Source organism: Quercus suber, unplaced genomic scaffold, assembly GCF_002906115.3.
Source record: "Quercus suber isolate HL8 unplaced genomic scaffold, Cork oak 2.0 scaffold_225, whole genome shotgun sequence".
Lineage (NCBI taxonomy): Eukaryota > Viridiplantae > Streptophyta > Magnoliopsida > Fagales > Fagaceae > Quercus > Quercus suber.
Genome location: NW_027069683.1, coordinates 394,876 through 417,895, shown reverse-complemented (window position 1 = coordinate 417,895; position 23,020 = coordinate 394,876). Strand labels below are relative to the sequence as shown.

The following is a 23,020-nucleotide window of genomic DNA, read 5'->3' as shown; positions in this document are numbered from 1 at the left end:
CCTAATACAAGAGTCAAAATAGGGATAAGCACCCTAGACCTTTGAGGAGGACGGGGCTATTGCATGCGGATGGAGAGCAGTGAGTGGTCTGAGGAAGACATAAGAATGTGGTGAACTGTGGACCCTGGGAAAAGTAGCTTCCATGCATTGTTTCCAAGAGCCTTATCAAGGCAGATATGTATTCTGCCTTCAGTAGGGTGGTTGCGAGACCACATGAAAGGTGAGCTAAAGTATCCTAGGTCAATGAAGTTACACACGTGGATAGTGTTTTGAAAACGATCCATCTGCTGGGCTGGTCTTAAACACCCTCTCACTTTCTTAGATTGGCTTGTGATCTCGTTAAAGTCTCTAACGCAAAGCCACGGTAGATGATTAGACCGACCAAGGGACTGTAGGAGTGCCCAAGTCTCATCACGTTTACTGGTATCGGGGTGTTTGTAAAAACCTGTAAATCTCCAACAAAGTCCTGTGGTACACACATCACATAAGCAACAATAAACCAACGGGAGAAGTGTTTTACATGCACCTGACTTCTGGTTTCCACAGAAGAGCTAAGCCACCACTTTGGCCATCACTAGAGACCACAAATCCTTGATTATAGTCCTAGTGTTGTTTTTTGGCATTTAACTGATCCGTAGAGAGTTTCATCTCCATTAAGAAGACACAGATGGGAGCTTCCTTTTTCCATGCTCTCTTAAGAGCATTAAATAGTTGGGGGTTCCCAAGCCCTAACAGTTCTAGCTTCAGACACTTATTGGACCCAACGGTGTTGCCAAGTAGCCACCGCCGATCCCATATTGTCTGTTATAGTCCGTGCCATTGCACTTTCTTCTTCAGCTAACTTTAGTTTCATATCAAGAGACATGTTATCTGAAACACCCATTTCCTCTGGCTTACATTTTGGTCCAGCACGTGGTAAAATAGTTTCCTTGTCTGTGGATATACCTAAGCCTTTTCTAGGTTCCTTGTGTTGGGTCCATTAACTTTTTCGGCCCAAGCATGCCCTTAATATCCAACACGTGCACTACAGGGGCATTGACAAGGCAATTATTGTGAACCCGAAGATTTGGCAAGACAAGTTGTCTTAGGTTGGAAGGAGCAATCATAGGTGGGTCCACCGATCCTGTGCTTGCCTTTTGTGCAATAGTTGACTGTGATGATAATGGAAAGTTATTTATTGCGCTATCAATCACCGTAATATGTGCGTGGAAGAGATTTGGGTTTGACAAAATTTCCAAATTTGTTGGTGCATTTTGCGTGACTGTCTCTGGGATTGTGGGGTGTGGTAGATCAGGGTGTATGGACTGTTGTAATGGAGTTTTTGTGGACACGTCGTTCGTGTGAGGCGTGGCATTGGACGAGGGGGGCGTGGTGAGACACGGGGGAGGGGGGGTTGGTTTTTGGTGTGACTTTATTGTTAGCTACTTGGGGTTTTTGGAGGTTGTTCATGGGAGCACGTAACCAGGCTATGTACTGCTGCTCTTCAATATTCAAGGTACCACCACTTTCAGTCCAAAGTGTGCAATCTTTTTCAATGTGGTTGAGAGTGCTGCACCACTAATAGAAAATTGGTAGCTTTTCGTATTGGAGAGCCACTTGTTGCAAGTCTGCCTCCTCAATATTTACCATCCTACCACGGCAGAGGGGTTGGTTAATATCTATTTGGACACGAACTTATAGGTAGCAGCCTCGGCACTCACTGGTAGTAGAGACATTAACTTGTTCAATGGTGCCTAAAGTTCTACCAATTGCTTCAGCGATTGCTTTGTTCATTTGTTGGAAGGGAAGGTTATGAATCTAGACCCAGAAGGAAGTGCAGACGAATGTGACGTCATCCACCGACTCTTTGCCAATTTGGTATTTATCCAAAGTCCACAGTCCCTATGCTATTATCTTCTGTGGGTCGGCATCATCGTTGAAAATAATTAGCACAGTATTTGAACCCAGGTCTATAACTTCAAAGTACTGCACGGAGCGCCACATACTCCGCAAGGTACATGTGAGTGCCTCAAGTTTGACTCTCCATTTGATGAAGAGTTTTGCCACAAGGATTCAATTGTTACTCTCCACTATGGGTGGAAGGTCAATGGTTTTGTTCTCTTTTGCTTTGAGTGACAGTTGGGCCCATTGGTTTGCAAGGTCGTCCATGACAGCGAGGGTATGAGGGGTGATGGGAGGGCTATGGGGATGGGTATAGGGGAAGAGGCAAAGAAGTTTGGAAAGGAACAGTTTCGAGTTTCCACTAGCGAGGAAAGAGACTCTATTCGATGAATAGAGAGGAGTTTCATCAATCATGTGCTTGTTATCCCCAGCCCTGCCAACCTAAAATTCATTCAATCAATCAAGCCCATCTTGTATTCACCAAAATTTAGATCCTTCCCTCGATATGGGCTATGCATCTATAACCCATTGTATTAATTTAGACCTATACGTAAAGGAAAAACACAACCCAACAAATTAAAAAAATATAAATAAATTTTTTTACTAAAAAAAAAAAAAGAATTAAAAGGGAGTCATGTATGAGAAATAAATGAAAAAGGGAGGAGTAAAATGGGAAGAAAAAAATAAAATCCATTTCCATTAGTCTCTCTTTAGTGACAGACTTTTTCCCCCCCTTTTGGGAAGGGAACTAGTGTCAGACTTTGATTAGTAATAATTGAATTAAAAGTAAATAAATAAATAAATAAATAAAATTAATATTTGTATTGAAAAAAGCAAAAGAAAAAAGAGGGGGTCATGAATGAGAAATAAATGCAAAAGGGAGAGGCAAAATAGGAAAAAATCAAACATATTTTACTTGAAACATATTCAAAGGTTTACTTGAAAATTTTTTTACTTATCATACCAAACACTTGAAAATATTTCACTACAAATGTTTTACATGCAAAATTTTTTACCTATACAATATTTTATGTTTGAAAATATTTTACTTTAAAACAAACAGAGCATAAAATTAAAAGTATGAAAGGTATTTACTTCCCATCACTGAGGACTAATTTTAATCTATGACCAAACTAAATATGTATCCTCCTTCCAGATATAATGTAAATTTTTGATTTTAACAATCAATTTTTAATGTCATTTAGGAAATATATTCCATAATGTTACATTGATTAATTGTCTCATAACAAGTATTCATTAAAAAAAAAAAAAAAGTTACATTAGTTACATAATGTACACTTAAAGAAATTGACATTATTAAGCAGGGAAGAGAACATTATGTAAAACTAGTACACTTGATCTATTTATAGATATATAGCTTGAAGAAGATGATATTCGGCAGGAAAGAGAACAATATGTCTAGTGATAGAGATGTTTTTACTTATAATCCGGACATGTCATATGAAGGAAACCGACGGCGCCTTCAAGTTCGTCGGTCCCTCAGGAGAAGATAGAAGGACTAGAGCGATGACATAGAAAGTGACGATGCCACACTAAATCTCGACGGGACAAAATATCCAACGGCTAAACAGAAGGCCGACAGGGAGCATCGAGTGCCAACAGGTCCAGCATGACTTTACTTGACCCTCACAAAAATTTACTCAAGTGAATATCTTGCTAATCACACAAAATAAACTTGCTACAATTTAATATCTCCATTATATGGAAAGACACCCTATAATCTTGGAAACCCTAGTATCAGATCTTCTCCATAAGGAAAAATCCCCACTCTCAAGGGATCTTGGTTCCCAACGGCTGCTATATAAGCACCAGACCTCCACTTTTCTCAAGTACACAAAAACTCTCTAGCTCTCTCACTATAGGATACATAGAGGCTTCTCATTCACTAATTTGACCTTCGGAGGGTTTTTGGCTGGTACCACGCCGATGCCTTCTGTTTGGTCCCCTTGTTCTTATTCATAGGTACCCATTGGAGTGATTTGGAACCTACAACTCACTGACGATTTCAGCACATCATCATATAGTAAGAACATCTCCCTCCCTGTGAATGTAAAGCTAGTACACTTGATTTATTTATAAAAATACAATGGACAATTGTATTGGTACATGAATAGCTAGACATAAATAACCATACTAGACTTTGACCTATTGTCGAGGCAAATTTGTTGTTTGATCTACTTGTAAACATACAACTTATAATTATATTGGTACATAAATATTTAGAGATAAATAGTCAGGCGTATGGACCAGACAAATGTGTTGTTGGGATAAACATAACTCGGGTTGGTTACATTTCAGACATGGATGGAAGAATGAAATTTTTTGAGATTTTTGAATTTGGTTTGATCTCTCTTTCCGAAGTTTTTTGACCTCACGTGTGTGCTCAGAGGCTCTTTTATTTTTATTTTTTTGGGGAAAAAAAGTTAATAATTTGCATCCATTATAATTTGGGATTACTACATTTTCTAATCACAAAATACCTAGAGGTGTGATGAGTATTATGAGTTTGTGGTATGGTATGTTGGGTTTGGTTTTTGATTTTGCTATTGTTCTTGCTTTGCATTGCTTTTATGTTTATTTCAATTAAATCTTCAAATTAGATGATAAAGCATTGGAAGTGATGCATGTCTGATGTTGCTCATGCAAAGTATTTTATTTATGATTGGTTACCAAGATAAATAAGTGGAAGAGATTAGAAATTTAGATCTTCATAATATATTCCTTTAGGGGGTCTGTGATCTCTTCTTAGTTTTTAAGATATCACTTGCCCGGTTACCTTTGACCATGTCAACTAGTGGTTAGATGAACTCCAGTATACATATATTTATATATTTTGTTTATGTTCATATTTTTTATTAAAAGGTGACTCTCGGGTCTGTGTTTTCCTATCAAATTGAGATAGATGTCTACTTCTTTAGTATTTTTCTACTCTTCTGACAGTGGGATCTTCCTCCTATCATTCAAATGGATAGTGAGTAGGCAATTTTTACATTTGAGTATAATACTATTGGATACTTACACTATTGCACATTCTAAGTCTAATAGAAATTCTAACTCTCCCATATACCAATTTTAATGTTTATTTATTTTGTTATTAAATTGTTTGTCTTTCTTACAAATAAATTGAGATGAAGATTACGAATAAATTGAGCATCCCATTTTAGAAATTCGGTCAACACATATTTGCTTTGATAATAATCTCTCCTTCTTTGCAGGTTTTTTTTTTTTTTTTGGTTGAGAAACCTCCCCCTTTACAGTTGGTTGACTAGTCATTAATTCTATTAATGATGGATTTAAAGAGCGAAGGAGGTAAGGGAAATTATTTACGAGTTCGAGTCCGAATTGATATTACTAAACCATTGAACAGGGTATACAAAGTATGGTCCGAGGGGTTTGTCATTGGGTGCGCCATTCTGAAATATGAGTGCCTCCCAAACTTCTACTACTAGTGCAGACTGGTCTCTCATGATGATAGAGACTGTGAATGCTAGCTGAGAAGCAAAGATTCGTTGAAGAAGTTAGACCAGCATTTTAGGGATTGGATGAGGGCAGAGATTGACCTCAATACTAGAAAAACTACCATTACCGTACTTGGATCCTGACCGAGACACTCAAAAAACAAAAAACCACCATCACATACACCAACAGTCCCAAAAACACAACCACTAGCAGCCCTGCCACGAAACCTTCCCTTAATCTCGGTGACAATCCCAAACATAGTCCCTCCCACGACAATAAATGAGGTCATCAATGCACATCAATTCGAGGTGGATTGGCAGGAAAACCGAATATTCAATGCCCTTAACAGTCACATATCTAGCACAGTAGAAGCAACTGTTGAAAAATCCAACATAAAATATGACATTGATGACAGAGAGAAAGACTTAAACACCCCCCCTAACACTGAAATCGATGACAAGTTGGACTTAAAGCCCAACGTTCAAACCCAACTCCTCCCAAACACTCTTGGGCCGTTCACCAATGATAAGCCCATCAACGACCCACAAAGCCAACCCAAACCTGTGCCAACCAAATCAACATAGGTTAGAATTCCACGTGAGAAACAAAACAGCCCTAATGACATGCTCATGATTGAAAGAAAACACAAAAGAATTGTTGAACCTAATGAAGATGGCCGACCCACAAAGAAACTCTCAGTGCCCTATGAGGAGTCCCCAGAATTTTTTCCAACGGTGGTGGCTGCTAGGCAGTCCCATCGACAATAATGAACACCATAAGTTGGAACTACCGTGGCTTGGGATGACCATGTGCAATTCAGGAACTCACCGAGATGGTGAAAAAATACTCTCCCACAATAGTCTTTCTCATGGAAACAAAAGCAAAAGACAACCACGTGAAGAATTTAAAGGCAAAACTTCATCTAGACAAGGTTCACATAGTCCCTAAACATAACACAGGTGGTGGCCTTGCACTGTTTTGAAGTAGAGACATCAACCTACATGTGCTAGATTCATCCCCATCCCACATTGATGCAGTGGTGAACCCAGGAGTGAATGACGCCTGGCGGATTACGGGTTTTTATGGTAACCCTATAACGGCCAATCGAGAACACTCTTGGGCACTACTAAAACATTTAGGCTAAAAAATGGATTGCCCTTGGATTTGTGTGGGTGACTTCAATGAGATTGTTAAAGCAGAAGAGAAACTGGTTGGTGTAATGCGTCAAGAGAGACAAATGATTGACTTTAGAGTCGCTCTTGATTATTATGGATTCAAGGATTTGGGTTTTGTGGGTACACTGTACACATGGTGTAACAATTAGTTTGACGGTGCAGTGACATGGATTAGTTGGACAGAGGAGTTGCCACTAACCTGTGGATTCAAATGTTCCCATCAACCCGAGTTTATCATATCTCAGGTTCGCTCTCAAATCATAGTCCACTGTGGATTAGTATTGATGATGAAAATGCCTAGTTTTACAGGAAAAGAAAACCATTCAGGTTTGAAGCGGTTTGGATGAGGGATGAAGGGTGTGAAGCTGTGATAAAAAAACTCATGGGAGGGTCATGCCATGGCAAACCCGATGGGCAGATTGGTTAACAAACTAGAGGCATGCCGGTTATCCCTTCATACTTGGAGTAAACACTCATTCGGCAACATTCGTCGCATGTTGCAACAAAAGAAAAAGTTGTTACTGTAGGCGGAAGCAAACTCCATGAATAGATCCAACCATTCCCAGGTAAGAACGTTGAGGGCTGAGGTGCATGATCTGATGGTCAAGAAGGAGTGTCTATGGCAGCAACGGTTAAGGGTGAATTGGCTGAAAGCGGGGGATCTAAACACAGCCTATTTTCATAGCCGTACAAACTAGAGAAACTGAAGAAACTTCATCTCCAAGATGTTCTTTGACAGTAGGGAAGTGTTAGAGGAAGAACAAAAGATTGGTGAGGCATTTGTGCACTATTTCTAGTCTATTTTCCAGTCAAACAACACAACCAGGTTTGATCCAATCCTTCAAGTGATTGAGTTGAAAGTGACAACACAGATGAAGGCCAATCTTACCCATCCTTTCACAGCCATTGAGGTGGAGCAAGCTCTTAAGCAAATGAAACCTATTACAGCCCCTGGCCCGGATAGTATGCCCCCAATATTTTATAAATCTTATTGGAATATTGTTGGGTCCGATGTTATAGATGCAACTTTATTTGTTTTAAATTCTGGAATCATGCCTCCAAACATAAACCATACTTTCATTACCCTCATTCCCAAAACAAAATCACCGAAAAACCCAAAAGATTTTCTCCCCATAAGCCTATGCAACGTCATGTATAAAATAATGTCAAAAACCATAGCCAACGAACTTAAAAAAAATCATTCCTAAACTTGTATCCGAAACACAAAGTTCTTTCATGTTAGATTATCTCATATCCGATAACATCCTTATTGCCTTTGAAACACTACACCATCTAAAAAAATAAGAGAAATGGCAAAACAAGGTTCATGGCTTTGAAACTTGATATGACTAAAGCATACGATAGGGTTGAATGGGATTTCTTGGATAAAATCATGGAAAGATTGGGGTTTGATTGTAAATGGAGAACATTAGTGGGCTGTTGCATTCGATCAGTCTCTTTCTCTATCATGGTAAATGGAGAACCACATGGATTTTTCCACCCAAGTAGGGGTCTCCGTCAAGGAGACCTGTTATCACCTTACTTATTTCTTTTATGTGTAGAAGGTCTTCATTCTTTGATACAACAGGCAGCTAACAATGCAGAAATACGTGGAGTGTCTCTTTGTAAAGAAGGACCAAAAATCACCCACTTGTTCTTTATGGATGATAGCTTGCTCTTTTGTAGAGCAAATGATAAGGATTGCCAAATGGTGATGAATATCCTTACAAAGTATGAAGAAGCGTCGGGATGGAAAATCAACCAGGGCAAAACACAATTGTTCTTTAGCACAAATACACAATGAGATATCAAGAATAGGGTGAAGGACTTGTTGGGGGTAGAGGTGGTGACACAATATGAAAAATATTTGGGTTTGCCATCATTTGTAGGGAGAGCAAAAAAGGAAACCCTCAACTATATTAGAGAAAAAGTGTGGTACAAAATCCAAGGTTGGAAAGAAAAACTCCTATCACAAGCGGGCCAGGAAATCCTAATAAAGTCAGTCATCCAAGCAATGTTGACCTTCACTATGGGGTGTTTTAAAGTCCCCAAGAATTTATGCAGGGACATTGAAGCATTGATTAGAAAATTTTGGTGGGGATATTCGGGTGAGGCAAGAAAAATCCATTGGATAGCTTGGAAAAAACTTTGCCTACCAAAATTACATGGTGTTTTGGGTTTATGGATTTGGAGAACTTCAATCTAGCTCTCTTAGGCAAACAGATTTGAAGATTAGTTTATAACACCAATTCCATGTTCTACAAAGTATTCAAAGCAAGGTTTTCCCAATGTGCTTGATTCTTGATAATGGGGTAAAAACTAATGGTTCATACGCTTGGCAAAGCATTCTCAAGTCGAAGGAGGTGGTTAAGCAAGGGGCATATTGGCGAATTGGGGATGGTACACAAGTGCAGGTTAGGGGTGATAAGTGGCTGCCTAATATGTCAACCAAGCACATCATCTCTCCTAAAAAAAACCTCCCTATGAATGCAAAGGTATGTGCTCTTATTGAAGAAGATGGCCCTAGGTGGATCAAAGAACGGGTAGTCCATGAATTCCTTCCCCATGAAGCTCAACAAATACTAGGAATTCCTCTAAGCTCAAACCAGGTCCCTGGCCTACTCCTTTGGGCTGGTACAAAGTTAGGTAGATACACGACCAAGAGTGCGTACAAAATGTTAACGTCTAAGTGTGAAGCTTCCACTCCTGGCACATCGGATACTTCGGCCCAAACAAGTTGTTGGAGAAGAATTTGGTCCTTAAGTGTACCAAACAAAATCAAGCACTTTCTATGGAGAGCATGTCATGAATCACTTCCTACCAAAAAGAACCTACTGGTCAGGAATGTCACACGGAATGCACTATGCAAATGGTGCAATGAGGAAGTTGAGGACTTTGTTCATGCCTTGTAGGGTTGCCAAGTACTCAAGGAGGTCTGGTGGGAAGAAGAAATCCTCAAAAATTAGCTCTCCATGCGTTTTGTGGAATTTAGAGATTTGTGGATTGGTATCACAAATTTAGAGGAACCAAAATTGGTTGAACGGTTCGCTTTCATTGCCTAGAGTATATGGAACAAAAGAAATGCTACAAGAATGCAAGCATCTTCCCTTCCTTTTAATCAGCTGTACCAGGACATGCGTGTCAGATTAAATGAATACCAACTAGCACAAAAGCCACCCATACCAGAGTTCATGACCCCAGGTGAAACACGATGGTACCTGCCCCAAAGTTTACAGCATAAAGTCAATTATGATGGTGCCCTGTTTAAAGAAATTTGGCAAGCGGGAATTGGAGTAGTGATTAAAGATGCTACAGGAAGGGTCTGTGGAGCTCTCTCAGACAGAATAGTGTTGCCTAGAACTGTGGAAGAGGCCGAGGCCATCGCCTGTAGAACAGTTGTAAGGTTCGCTCTAGAGCTTGGACTCGAAGAAGTGGTGTTTGAAGGGGATTCCGAAACAATCACAACTGCTATCAACTCAACTTCTGCATGTTTCAGCTCGTTTAGTCACATTCTGGATGATGTTAAAGCTTTGGCTTTGAATTTTGCATCAGCAACTTTTGTTCATGTAAAAAGACAAGGGAATGCCGTAGCTGATAAACTGGCTAAGGCATCTAAATGTATACCTTGTCCCCATTTTTGGTCAAATGGCAACCCTAGTGATGTGCAACAACTTGTAATTCATGACAGCATTCCTTGATCAATAAGAAGTATTGACTTGATTCTCAATATATATATATATATATTTGAATTTGAGGTATTGCAACTGCCACAAATGCTTAGTCGCATAAGAAGATTAATATAGAAAGACAAAAGGATATGTAGTATGTTATTCAGCTGAAGATATGGCCGATAGAGTGAATCAAGGTAAGTTATTCTTTTTGGCAAATTGTCAATTGAGCCAAAAGCAGCTTCTAAATTGAGTTATATTTGCAATATTGTGCTTTATGTATATACTAATGTTTCTCCCGTTTTCAATTCCAATTTAGTAAAAATTAATTTGCTAACATCTCTTATACAGGATCTCTTAAATGTTGAGCCACCATGTTCAGTCTTGATTTCCTCTTATGTGACTCCTATGAATTTGTTGTGCTAGAGAAATTATGATCCAGTCCCAATACTTTGTGATCATGGTTTAGTGTATCAATTTTTTTTTTTTTTTTTGTATTTATCATTAATATTTTTTGCAGCACATTTGCATCAAGTAGAATCCATGTTTGTGATTTTAGCCAATTTGATGTAGATATGGGAATAAGGAAAATGTATACCACTAATGCTTAGGAAACCTAAATATACCACTTATAATTGTCAATTATCATTGTTGCATATGTTATATGCTGATCTAAAGTATTGAATCTATATAGACCATATGAGTTTCTAAGTTTCATTTTTTTTTCTTTGGTTGAGACTTGAGATAATGAGTTCCTTTCCAAAGTATTATTGTTAATTGTTAATTGAAAATTTTCATAATTGTTCTTCTTTTTCTTCTTTTTATTATTATTATTTTTTTACTATAAACAAATGCAAGTATATTTTCAGTTATTGAATAATTAATGTTCTGTTGTAGGTTATTGAATTATTTCTACCTCATATTATCAATGTAAGCTGTTTTCAAAGCTTTAACAAACAACAATCTTCTCAGGATTTGCATCCCTTATTGATGATGGGGCAAGTTGCTGATTGTGATTTAATTTGCATCCCTTAGGATTTCCTACAGATGACCATTTGAAAAGCTATTTTTCTACATTGCATTGTCATTCTAATCTATATTTAAAATTTTACTTTTTAAAGTTACATATAGTCAATTAGGAAAATGACCTATATCTTCAATCTCTTTTTACCATTCTATGGTCCTTATGGAACCATAGAAATCAAGTGCTTCATGATGGGGAGACCCCAAATCCAATAAATGTTGATCTCACTCACTGCCAAATCTCTTGTATGCAGGTACTAGGAGGCCTTTAGAAATGGACAATCCTAATCTCTAGATCACAGCATACCAACTCATAAACATGTCTACAATAGGGATTGGCAACTCATTATCAAAGTAGTTTGTTGTAGGAAAAGAAAATTCAAACAGAGTGGCTATGCATATGAAGCAAAGGACTTGAAGGGAGATCTAATATTAGTGGGGGAGCCTAGCAGTGTGTCAACATCTTACTAAGCAACATTTCAGGATGCAATCGTGGAGGTTGCAATAAAAGCTAGAGACCTTGGATTTAGACAAATTTCGTTTGTCAGTGATTGCAAAAGGATTGAACAGGTTTGCAATGGAAGAAGTTAACCAAGATTGCAGGAACAACCTACGATGACAAACTTGCATTTTCTAACTTAACAAGGTTTAACTTTTCGCACCATTTTTGTACCAAAAACTATCATGTGTAATGTGTTAGAAGTAGCTTCTCTACCTATTCATTATTCGACCCATTACTGTTGGATCTCTCCAAATCAAATGTAATATAACTTGTGTCTTGTAACTGTTTTTTATGGTATAAAAAAAAAATGGTTACATTTAGTCTTCAACTATGCTAATTAGAACTATTTAGAATTCAAAATAAAGCGATCCAACACTAAACAAATTAGGATTGACTTTCTGTAAATAAACCTAACTAAATTAGGTAAGCTATTTTTTTTACAAATAGTTCAATTTAATTTTTTTTTTTTTATTCATACCTTTTAACCATTAATTGTCTATAAATATATATTTTCACAACTAGCTTGTGCATTGCACGGATTTGCAACTAGTGTATAGTAATATTGTACAATGATGAATTGGCATTTGCTATTTAACCAATTTAAGAAGGGTAACACTTCAATTTGTGTTGGCAGACATCATATTCACTTCACCAATCATCGTTATCCTGACAAATTAATTTTATTCCAAAAAAATACATTCAGTATGGCAAATTTTCCGGCCTTTGATAGAGAATAAATGTTTAACACGCCAAATTTACATTACGAATTAGGGTAACGAGATTTGATTTCAATTCAATTTATAATCCTTGTCCCACCTACCAACCAAAGTTGCCTCGCTTTTTTGTTTCCAAATAAAGACTGAAATCTCAGTTTCCTTGCCTTTTTTTCCTTGATTAAAAGAAAATTGACACTTGGCCATTACAATTTTATTTTTCTCAGCTCATAATGCATAACCAATTGAACATGCAATCCAAAAGAGCATACACCTTCCTTTTTCGATATTACCTACCAAAAGAAAAGAAAAGATAAAAAAAAATATATAAATAAGTAGCCGGATTAAAACAATGCAACAATTGTCAAGAGTTTTGTACTTTAATGGCTTCGCACAATCTCTTTTTTAAGGAAACTTTATTTTGATACATTGAATCTCCCATTTCCCATTTGTTCTCACAATTGAACTTTAAAAAGAAAAAAAAGCAATGGTTTATGGGCCGATCATATTGCCTTTTCTCCATCCTAATTGTGATTCCAAATTTCCAATTAGATAATATATAACATAGAACAGTGCTATAGGTTGTTTAGAAGTGACCAAGGCTTGTAGTCTTAGTTGCTACGATAGGCCATATTTATACCTCCTTAAAATGTGTCACGATTAATTAAGGTATTTCATAATCACTTATAGTTATTCCTAAATTCATCAACCAAATTACAAAGACTTCTCAATCTCAAAATTATTTATATAGTCCAAATTGACCTAGTATATGTCAACATGGTATTCAATAATATATACATACTCACATAATAAATATTCATACAATCCAAATCTAATCATATAATATGGGGCATTACAATTGGTGTGACTTATCGGAAAAGAACAATATAATAGTATTTTTTTTTTCCATATCAAATTGTGACTCCATTACTATTGCATACAAGAAACTCTAAAAAAGCTCTTTTGGTTGTCTAATTTTTTTGCTTGTTTTTACCTTCAATGAAAGTCATACTGTAAAAAAGTTCTTTTTGTTGTCTAACATTTTTGCTTTTTATTACCTTCAAATCTTCAATGAAAGTCATGGCTGTTTATTACCCTTGGCGAAATTATGTATAAGCAATATGTTAATTGCTTAGAGAAATTTGTGAAAACTTTAGCAGTACAAATTTACTTAGAAATTGTTTTTGTATTAATACAGAAATTTGTTCTGTCCATCCATATTATAGATAACTGCAGATTCTGTATGTGAATTCAACTCAGTAAAATCATTCCCAATCCTTTACTGTATTCTGAAGAAAATGTCTTCCTATGGAAGAAACTTTAGTTGTGGCTCCAGCTGCAAGTGCGGCAGTGGCTATAGCCAAGCGATACTTCTCATAAAAAAACCCCATAAATTTGTGAAACTTTGGTAATAAAAATTTACTATAGAAAAGTGATACTTCTATTTAAAAGAGGGAGGTCTCAGGTGAACCAGGGAGATTTTAGGGATTGGAGCAGGGCTAACCCTCAAAAGTATGGTTCACTATTGCTTGAGAAAGAACAAAAACGCAGAGTTTAATGACAAGGATGGCTGAGATGGAAAAGAGTTAGTTGTGGTTATGGTAGGTCTCAGGTTCATTTCTTACTATCAGAAAATGGGTGTGTTTGAGTCTGTGTTCACACACACGTGTGCGATGATGATGATCATGAACAGCAACAGAATTGAAATTCAAATTTTGTAGTGGTGACAACAATTGGTTCCAACAATATAAGAGCAACAAAAATGGCACCTTAAGCAGACAAGTAATTAAGCTTACCACAAAAATAGAATCTCCATTCAGACAGAATTTTGACATCTGTGAGATCTCTAAACTGATTGAGTACAATCCCCCCAAAGAAGAATCCAAGTATCTGCAAATGATTGGCACTAAAAATTGTCAAAAAAGAAATGATATAACAAGCTGATAAGAACTACGCCCGTCTACTTCTGCCACATTCGATTAAAACCTGAAGTTTTTCAAGTAACACAGCTTTGTCAGAGGAAGTATGCATGCACATGTACGAGCTAATGGTCTTGTATTTTATATTAATACATTCTAATATCCTCACAATATTGACCGACTAAGTTAAAAAATTAGAATAAATTCACAGAATTATTAGATTTTCAACACAATAATAAGCACAAAAATAGCTACCATTTTAGACTATAATAAAGCAAAATCATTTTAGATATCTTGCTGATCATGACAAATAAAATCATTAACAAACAGAAATAAAATTCATATGAACAATATCAATCATAAAGAAATACATCACCCTCCCCACCCCCACCCCCCCTTATTACCTACCAAAAGAAAAGAAAAGATAAAAAAAAATATATATATATATATATATAAATAAGTAGCCGGATTAAAACAATGCAACAATTGTCAAGAGTTTTGTACTTTAATGGCTTCGCACAATCTCTTTTTTAAGGAAACTTTATTTTGATACGTTGAATCTCCCATTTCCCATTTGTTCTCACAATTGAACTTTAAAAAGAAAATATGAAAAAAAACCAATGGTTTATGGGCCGATCATATTGCCTTTTCTCCATCCTAATTGTGATTCCAAATTTCCAATTAGATAATATATAACATAGAACAGTGCTATAGGTTGTTTAGAAGTGACCAAGGCTTGCAGTTTTAGTTGCTACGATAGGCCATATTTATACCTCCTTAAAATGTGTCACGATTAATTAAGGTATTTCATAATCACTTATAGTTATTCCTAAATTCATTAACCAAATTACAAAGACTTCTCAATCTCAAAATTATTTATATAGTCCAAATTGACCTAGTATATCTCAACATGGTATTCAATAATATATACATACTCACATAATAAATATTCATACAATCCAAATCTAATCCATATAATATGGGGCATTACAATTGGTGTGACTTATCGGAAAAGAACAATATAATAGTATTTTTTTTTTCATATCAAATTGTGACTCCATTACTACTGCATACAAGAAACTCTAAAAAAGTTCTTTTGGTTGTCTAATTTTTTTGCTTGTTTTTACCTTCAATGAAAGTCATACTGTAAAAAAGTTCTTTTTGTTGTCTAACATTTTTGCTTTTTATTACCTTCAAATCTTCAATGAAAGTCATGGCTGTTTATTACCCTCGGTGAAATAATGTCTAAGCAATTTGTTAATTGCTTAGAGAAATTTGTGAAAACTTTAGCAATACAAATTTACTTAGAAATTGTTTTTGTATTAATACAGAAATTTGTTCTGTACATCCATATTATAAATAACTGCAGATTCTGTATGTGAATTCAACTCAGTAAAATCATTCCCAATCCTTTACTGTATTCTGAAGAAAATGTCTTCCTATGGAAGAAACTTTAGTTGTGGCTCCAGCTGCAAGTGCGGCAGTGGCTATAGCCAAGCGATACTTCTCATAAAAAAAAACCATAAATTTGTGAAACTTTGGTAATAAAAATTTACTATAGAAAAGTGATACTTCTATTTAAAAGAGGGAGGTCTCATGTGAACCAGTGGAAGGGAGGTTTTAGGGATTGGAGCAGGGCTAACCCTCAAAAGTATGGTTCACTATTGCTGGACATTCTGGCCTTTTGCCCATTTGGGCAAAAATATTTGGCATTATACCCCTGTTTTAAAACTATATAGGTGCGTGCCCCTATTTCGATACTCGATAACCCTAAAATTGAGTTATTTAAATTACTCGATTGGTTTAAAATCGAGTTACACCCGATCAAATTTAAAAATAAAAAAAAATAAAAAAAAATTTGCATAGAACTCGATTTAATGGAAATCGAGTTCCGAAACGCCACTATAGGGCTCAAAAACGTCACTATAGGGCTTAAAAACGCCACTATAGAGCTCCTTAACCTGCCAAAGGGACAATAACACTTAAAAAAAAAATTTGCAGGAAAACGCTACTATAGGGCAACGTCACTATAGGGCTTAAAAACGCCACTATAGAGCTCCTTGAACCTGCCATGGGACAATGACACTAGGGAAAAATTTTTTGCAGGAAAATGCCGCTATAGGGATTTAAAACGTCATTATAGAGTTAAAAACGCAACTATAGAGCTCTCTGAACATTGTATGGTGATGACACTAAATTTTTTTTTGCATGGAACTCAATTTCTAGGAAGTTGAGTTCCATGCAATTTTTTTTTTTTTTAAAGTTTAATTGGGCATAACTCGATTTTAAACCAATCGAGTACTCTAAGTAACTCGATTTTAGGGTCATCGAGTATCGAAACAAGGGCACGCACATATATAGTTTCGAAACAGGGGCATAATGCCAAATAAAAAACAAAAAAGGGGTAAAATGCCAGAATGTCCCACTATTGCTTGAGAAAGAACAAAAACGCAGAGTTTAATGACAAAGATGGCTGAGATGGAAAAGAGTTAGTTGTGGTTATGGTAGGTCTCAGGTTCATTTCTTACTATCAGAAAATGGGTGTGTTTGAGTCCGTGTTCACACGCACATGTGCGATGATGATGATCATGAACAGCAACAGAATTGAAATTCAAATTTTGTAGTGGTGACAACAATTGGTTCCAACAATATAAGAGCAACAAAAATGGCACCTTAAGCAGACAAGTAATTAAGCTTACCACAAAAATAGAATCCCCATTCAGACAGAATTTTGACATATGTGAGATCTCTAAACTGATTGAGTACAATCCCCCCAAAGAAGAATCCAAGCATCTGCAAATGATTGGCACTAAAAATTGTCAAAATATAAATGATATAACAAGCTGATAAGAACTACACCCGTCTACTTCTACCACATTCGATTAAAACCTGAAGTTTTGTCAAGTAACACAGCTTTGTCAGAGGAAGTATGCATGCACATGTACGAGCTAATGGTCTTGTATTTTATATTAATACATTCTAATATCCTCACAATATTGACCGACTAAGTTAAAAAATTAGAATAAATTCACAGAATTATTAGATTTTCAACACAATAATAAGCACACAAATAGCTACCATTGTAGATTATAATAAAGCAAAATCATTTTAGATATCTTGCTGATCATGACAAATAAAATCATTAACAAACAGAAATAAAATTCACATGAACAATATCAATCATAAAGAAATACATCACCCTCCACACCCCCCCCCCCCCCTCCCCCCCCCCCCCCTTTAAAGGGGTACAAAATGAAGATTTTATTGGAGATGACAAAGCCCTACCTAAGAAATCAAGGATTGACAGACTAATTATTGTCCAACAGTTGTTCATATCAATGGACTTCGACATATGATCAAACTGATTGGAATATCAGTTAATAAAAGTTGTTTGGCTTAAAAATAATAGGGGTAATTTTTTTGTATTGCAGATGGTCACAAAAAAGCTCTATCCATCTCAAGGAGAATCTCACCATAACCATATCTAAGAATGAATATAGTAGGGGTAAGTCGGGTTAATCTGAAACAATTAATTACTAAATAAACTTCTAAAAATATATCTATATGGTATTATTTTAAACTCAATTAAGTCCTCTATGATGGGAATTTGACTCTCAATGTTAAAGGAAAAGAAAATAAATGAATTGATTAAGTTTCCATAAAAAGTAAACCGGAAGCTGAAAAGTTACATGCATACAAACACAGTTGACTTGAAATTTAGACAAAAAGAAATATTTGTCTCTCCAAAGTCCAAACAGAACCCACTTAAACCCCATTGGGATAGAATTTTGACATTTGTAAGATCTATAAACAAGCAAAACAAACTGATTTGGTATAAACAATCCCACAAAGCCAAAGAAGAAACCAAGTATATGCAAATGATTGGCACTAAAATGAAAAATTGTCAATAGGGAAATGAAATAACAAACTGATAACAAGTATTACACCTGTCTACTTCTACCATACTCCATTAAAACCTGAAGCTTTGTCAAGTAGCACAGTACAGCTTTGTTGAAGCAATTTCAAAGCAAGTTTTACTTCAGGACATTGTAACAAGATGGTGTAACACAAAAAGAGAGCCAGAAATATCAGCCTCAAGAAATAAAAGCTTTAACCTCTAAGCTCACTTGAGTTTGGCCACTAAATCCAAAGCTACACTTCTGAGATAAAGAGTAAAAGACCCAGAACTGGTTATAATTTATAAGACTTTTTGTATGGAGCATAGCTTACTCCATTTACTCTAAGACAAACAATTATAACAAACATTTACTCAGGTTACTGTGACCCATGATCGAATGGTATTGCTGATGTAGACATGGATGGCATAGACTAACTCTAATGCCTCTGGACCAGGTTCTACTCTTGGTTTCAAGAATTCATGATGGTTACACAATGCTTGGAGTGCATCACGGGCTATATCCTGTATCTCTTTCTGATCAGACAAGTGACATATACGTTCCAAATCAATCTCATGCAAGTCAACACGAGTGTCACAAGCAGCAGGTATTCCCTGCTGAAGACCAAACTGGCACAATACTAGATCCGGTTGATGGAGCTCCACCAGGTGAAAGCATATCAAAGGACACACCATCTCTTGCCCAGCTGAACAATACTTAGGCAGCCCTGCAATGACATTTTCTGAATATGGCTGCCACTGCCAGACCACCTATGTATATATGGAACACCATATCAATATCACAATTTCAGAACAAAACTGCTATAATTATATGATACACAAGTATATTAACCTGATCTGGGGTCTGTGTGTCACGTACTTTTTATTACTGCACTATTATTGTTCAAATTACTAGTATATTGGGAATTTTTGGTACAAGAATTATTATCCTCGATAATCATTGCTATTAGAAAGTAAAATCATATGTTGCCTCTCCACACCTGTGGAGTGATGTGTATCCTGTCTAGTTAACACACTACAATCTGTAGGTCCTGGATCCATAGCTGATAAATCCTGCGCCACTCACTCAATCAATATGTCACAACACTTTTAACTTAAACAGACAAATATCATTATAAAAAATCACATAAACAAAACAGTACCTAAAATGAAAATGCATTAAATAATATTGACAACTGACACCAAGCACTTGTCACGACAATTTACCAATAAATTTGTTATTATTATTTTTATCAGCATCATCCTCTTTTATGAGAATAATTATCCTCGATTATTAATCGCAATTGGAAAGCAAAATCACAATTTGACCCTCCACATATCTGTGAAGAGATTTGTATTCTGTCTAGTTAACACACTGCAATCTACAGGACCTAAATCTGTAACTGGTAAATCCTGTACCAACCACCAATCAATATGTCACAACAACTACAGCAACAAAAACAACAACAAAGCTTAGTCCTGAAATTTTGGGGTCAGCTATGGCTCCTCAATGTATTAGATAAGGTCAGCCAACACCCCAACAATTGTCTGTTATGGATCCACTCATGATAGATTGCATAAATTTTACGCCAGCCACCAACCTACCGCAACCTTCCTCTTTTTCTTAAGGTTGGGACTAATTGTAAACAAAATATACAACACTAAGCAATGACACGGATGGAGTTATGTCACAACAGACAACACTATTAATTAAAGGAAAAAAATATATCAAATGTTATTATGAGAAATCACATAAAGAAAACAATAATGACAGTGCATTAAATAATATTGACAATTCACATCAAGTACTTGTCATGGCAATTTATAAAAAAATTACAAGTTGTGTGTTTGTGTGTTATTACAGATGCATTCTTTAAAAAGCATTTCAGTTTTTAATTTATCTATACTATTATCATTACGATCATCATCCTAGATTAAATATTAGTATTATCATTCTATATTATCACCCTCTTTTTTTCTTTTACTTTTTTCTTTTTTTTTAATTAATAATTTCACATCCTAAAAGCACCAACACAACACTCTCAAAGCTGGTGTTTTCAAAGATCAACTCTCGGCCTAAAAACATTAACACAGATTAAAGTGTGAGTCTTTAATCTGTATATTGACATTAGAGTTCACATGCTTGTTTATTATATAAAATGTAGGAACCTATGTCTGTTTTAGAGGTATTGAATGATGTGCAATACCATACAGGATTGGGGCCAACAACATGACAACTTGTTCTAAATGAAGGACACATGTATTTTCAATAAATCTAGTAGAAGTTGGAATAAAATAACCCTTCGGGACATGCTCGTATTAAACTACACAATTATAGTGTACTAGTAGACTCATAATTTTGAAGGGAGCAACATTATAATCCTTTGATTTAAATCATTCTTTTTGCTAACAGAGAAATCCAAGACACAAAATCATTATCAAAATAACATTTATCCAATGAAACTTGCTCCCAAACCACGCACTAGCAAAAGATAGATTCATCATTCCGCCCTACGACCTACCAAGCCAGCATATGCAAGACACTATTTCCACATGGAAATGGACAAATCTGGTAGTAATTAAGATTTGTCAAATACATCTCTCCTCCTCCTCCTTTAAAGGGGAACAAAATAGATTACAAAATGAAGATTTTATTGGAGATGACAAAACCCTACCTAAGAGATCAGGATTGACAGACTAATGATCTTTCAACAGCTGTTCGTATCAATGTACATCGATATATGATCAAACTGATTGGAATATCAGTTAATAAAAATTGTTTGGCATGAAGTTTATGATCCCTGAATATCCCCAATTTTATTTTGCAACCCACAAAGAACAGAATCCTGCAAATTTTTTTCTCACTGCATTCTTCTTTCACATTTCAGAGCTATATGATAAACTTGTAAACGTGTAAAATGCGATTAATTCATGTATTCATTATATATTCAAAGTGCCTATTAAACAAAAAAATTGATAAAATATTAAGAGTTTGAAGAAGGGAAGCATGGAAGAATATGTTTATTTAATACTATGAATGCCTTACAATTAGAGAAAGTTATACCATTTTATTAAGTTAATTCAGAATTACAATATAACAGCCTCCACTTGAAAAACTAAATTTAGACCCCTACGTGATTAACACTGCAGAATTATCAGATATAAAGGACAAACACATCGGTTAAACCAACCCACACATTACATTCTACCACAGCTATGATAAACCAAATCAGTTAAAGCACTAAAGAATAACGAAGTAGAAAACCAAATGAGAAAAAGCTAAATTCCAAATTCCACACCTTGACAAAAAAGGAATATTAATCTCTCCAAACAGAACCCACATAAACCCCCCCATTAGGACATAATTTTGACATCTGTAAACAAGCCAAACAAACTGATTGGGTATAAACAATCCCACAAAGCCAAAGAAGAAACCAAGTATCTAAACTTAACTTGAAGAACAAAAAATACTCCATCACAACAGAAAACACAATCAATAATATTATATAATATATTTATTAAAAAAAAAATCAAATATTGGGGAACCTTGGACTTGGATTGAATTGCTCCTCCCACATACAGTACCAAATTGGCATCTGAAATCACCATTGCTAGTTGCTATTACCAAATTGACATACTCCACTATCACCACCAAACAATAATTTTGAAACCCATCATCCCCCATTCCCGCCAACACCAACCCTACATTCTGTTTTCGCAACTCTCTCTCTCTCTCTCTCTCTCTCTCGTCTCTGGTGTATTGTAATTGAAGTAAAAATAAATAAAATAAATATTTGTATTAACAAAAAAGTGGCACGTATGAGTAATAAATGTAAAAGTGAGGGTATAATGGGGAGTAAGAAAAACAAATGTTGTGATTCGAAATATTTCAGGGATTGGGTTTTTTGAATTATAAAAATAAAACCTTCATTCTCAGACTTAGAGAAAGACTTACTATTACAATTTTTTGAATTGCTTTCCATTCTCCTTTACAACAAGAAAACACCTCTCTCATAAAAGATAAAAGAATAAAAAAGGTTCTCACGTATGAGAAATAAATACAAACTGACTTAAAAATCTCTCTGTTTATGGGTTGTTAATGATAAATAAAAATCCCTCTGTTTCGTTCACTCCGACTCAGAGTCGGATAGACTTGCATTCAATATTAACAAATAATATACATTCAAACGTAACAAATTAAAATTGTAAAATTATCATCTTTCATTACTTCATGAACTAAGTACAAAGAATTCAAAAATCATATGCAAAAATCATATACAAAAAGAATCATCATCAATGACGGTGATGGAACTTTGATTTCTTGGAAGGATTAATCTCTGGCGGGATGTCTCTCAAATCCATCAATTGAATCTTTCTTTTGGCCTTTTGAACTTGTTGGTATCCAAGTTGTAGCTTTCTTTTTGACGCTTCAAGTTTCAACTCCAATGACTTCTTCTTCTCCTCTTCCTCCTTTTGCGCTTTCCTTTTCCGCCATGCAGCCAAATTAATCTTGACCACAATCCTCTCTTTCTTTTCACCATTCTCGGCAATATTGCTGGCACCAGAAGACAACGTTGAGATCGCTTCCTTCTCGTTGCCGGCACTATTACTGGCAGCAGAAGACAACGTTGAGATTGCTTCCTTCTTGTCGCCATCATCTTGCTGCTTTGAAGGAAACCCAGAAGCAGAAGCAGAAGCAGAAGAGAGAGTCCTCTTCAAACCCATTCGAGGGTTAGCATCTAACCCCATAGCCACACGAGTTCT

General features: G+C 35.8%; 1 protein-coding gene and 1 long non-coding RNA gene across 2 annotated transcripts; one reads left to right on the top strand and one right to left on the bottom strand.

Annotated features, from left to right (window-relative positions):
• Positions 1-9,628: 9,628 nt before the first annotated feature.
• Positions 9,629-10,234, top strand: LOC111987334 (uncharacterized). Its single transcript, XM_024019039.1, has one exon. The coding sequence runs from the start codon at positions 9,629-9,631 to the stop codon at positions 10,232-10,234; it is 606 nt and encodes a 201-aa protein (XP_023874807.1).
• A 2,219-nt stretch (positions 10,235-12,453) lies between these two features.
• LOC136070309 (uncharacterized) lies at positions 12,454-22,003 on the bottom strand. Its single transcript, XR_010631584.1, has 3 exons — positions 21,803-22,003; positions 14,239-14,332; positions 12,454-12,735 (listed from the first exon to the last, which is right to left on the bottom strand). It is a non-coding gene; the product is annotated as an uncharacterized LOC136070309 (long non-coding RNA).
• Positions 22,004-23,020: the final 1,017 nt, after the last annotated feature.

Excerpts from the sequence above, each read along its gene's own strand:
- LOC111987334 (XM_024019039.1), top strand. The coding sequence starts at position 9,629 with ATGCAAGCATCTTCCCTTCCTTTTAATCAGCTGTACCAGGACATGCGT.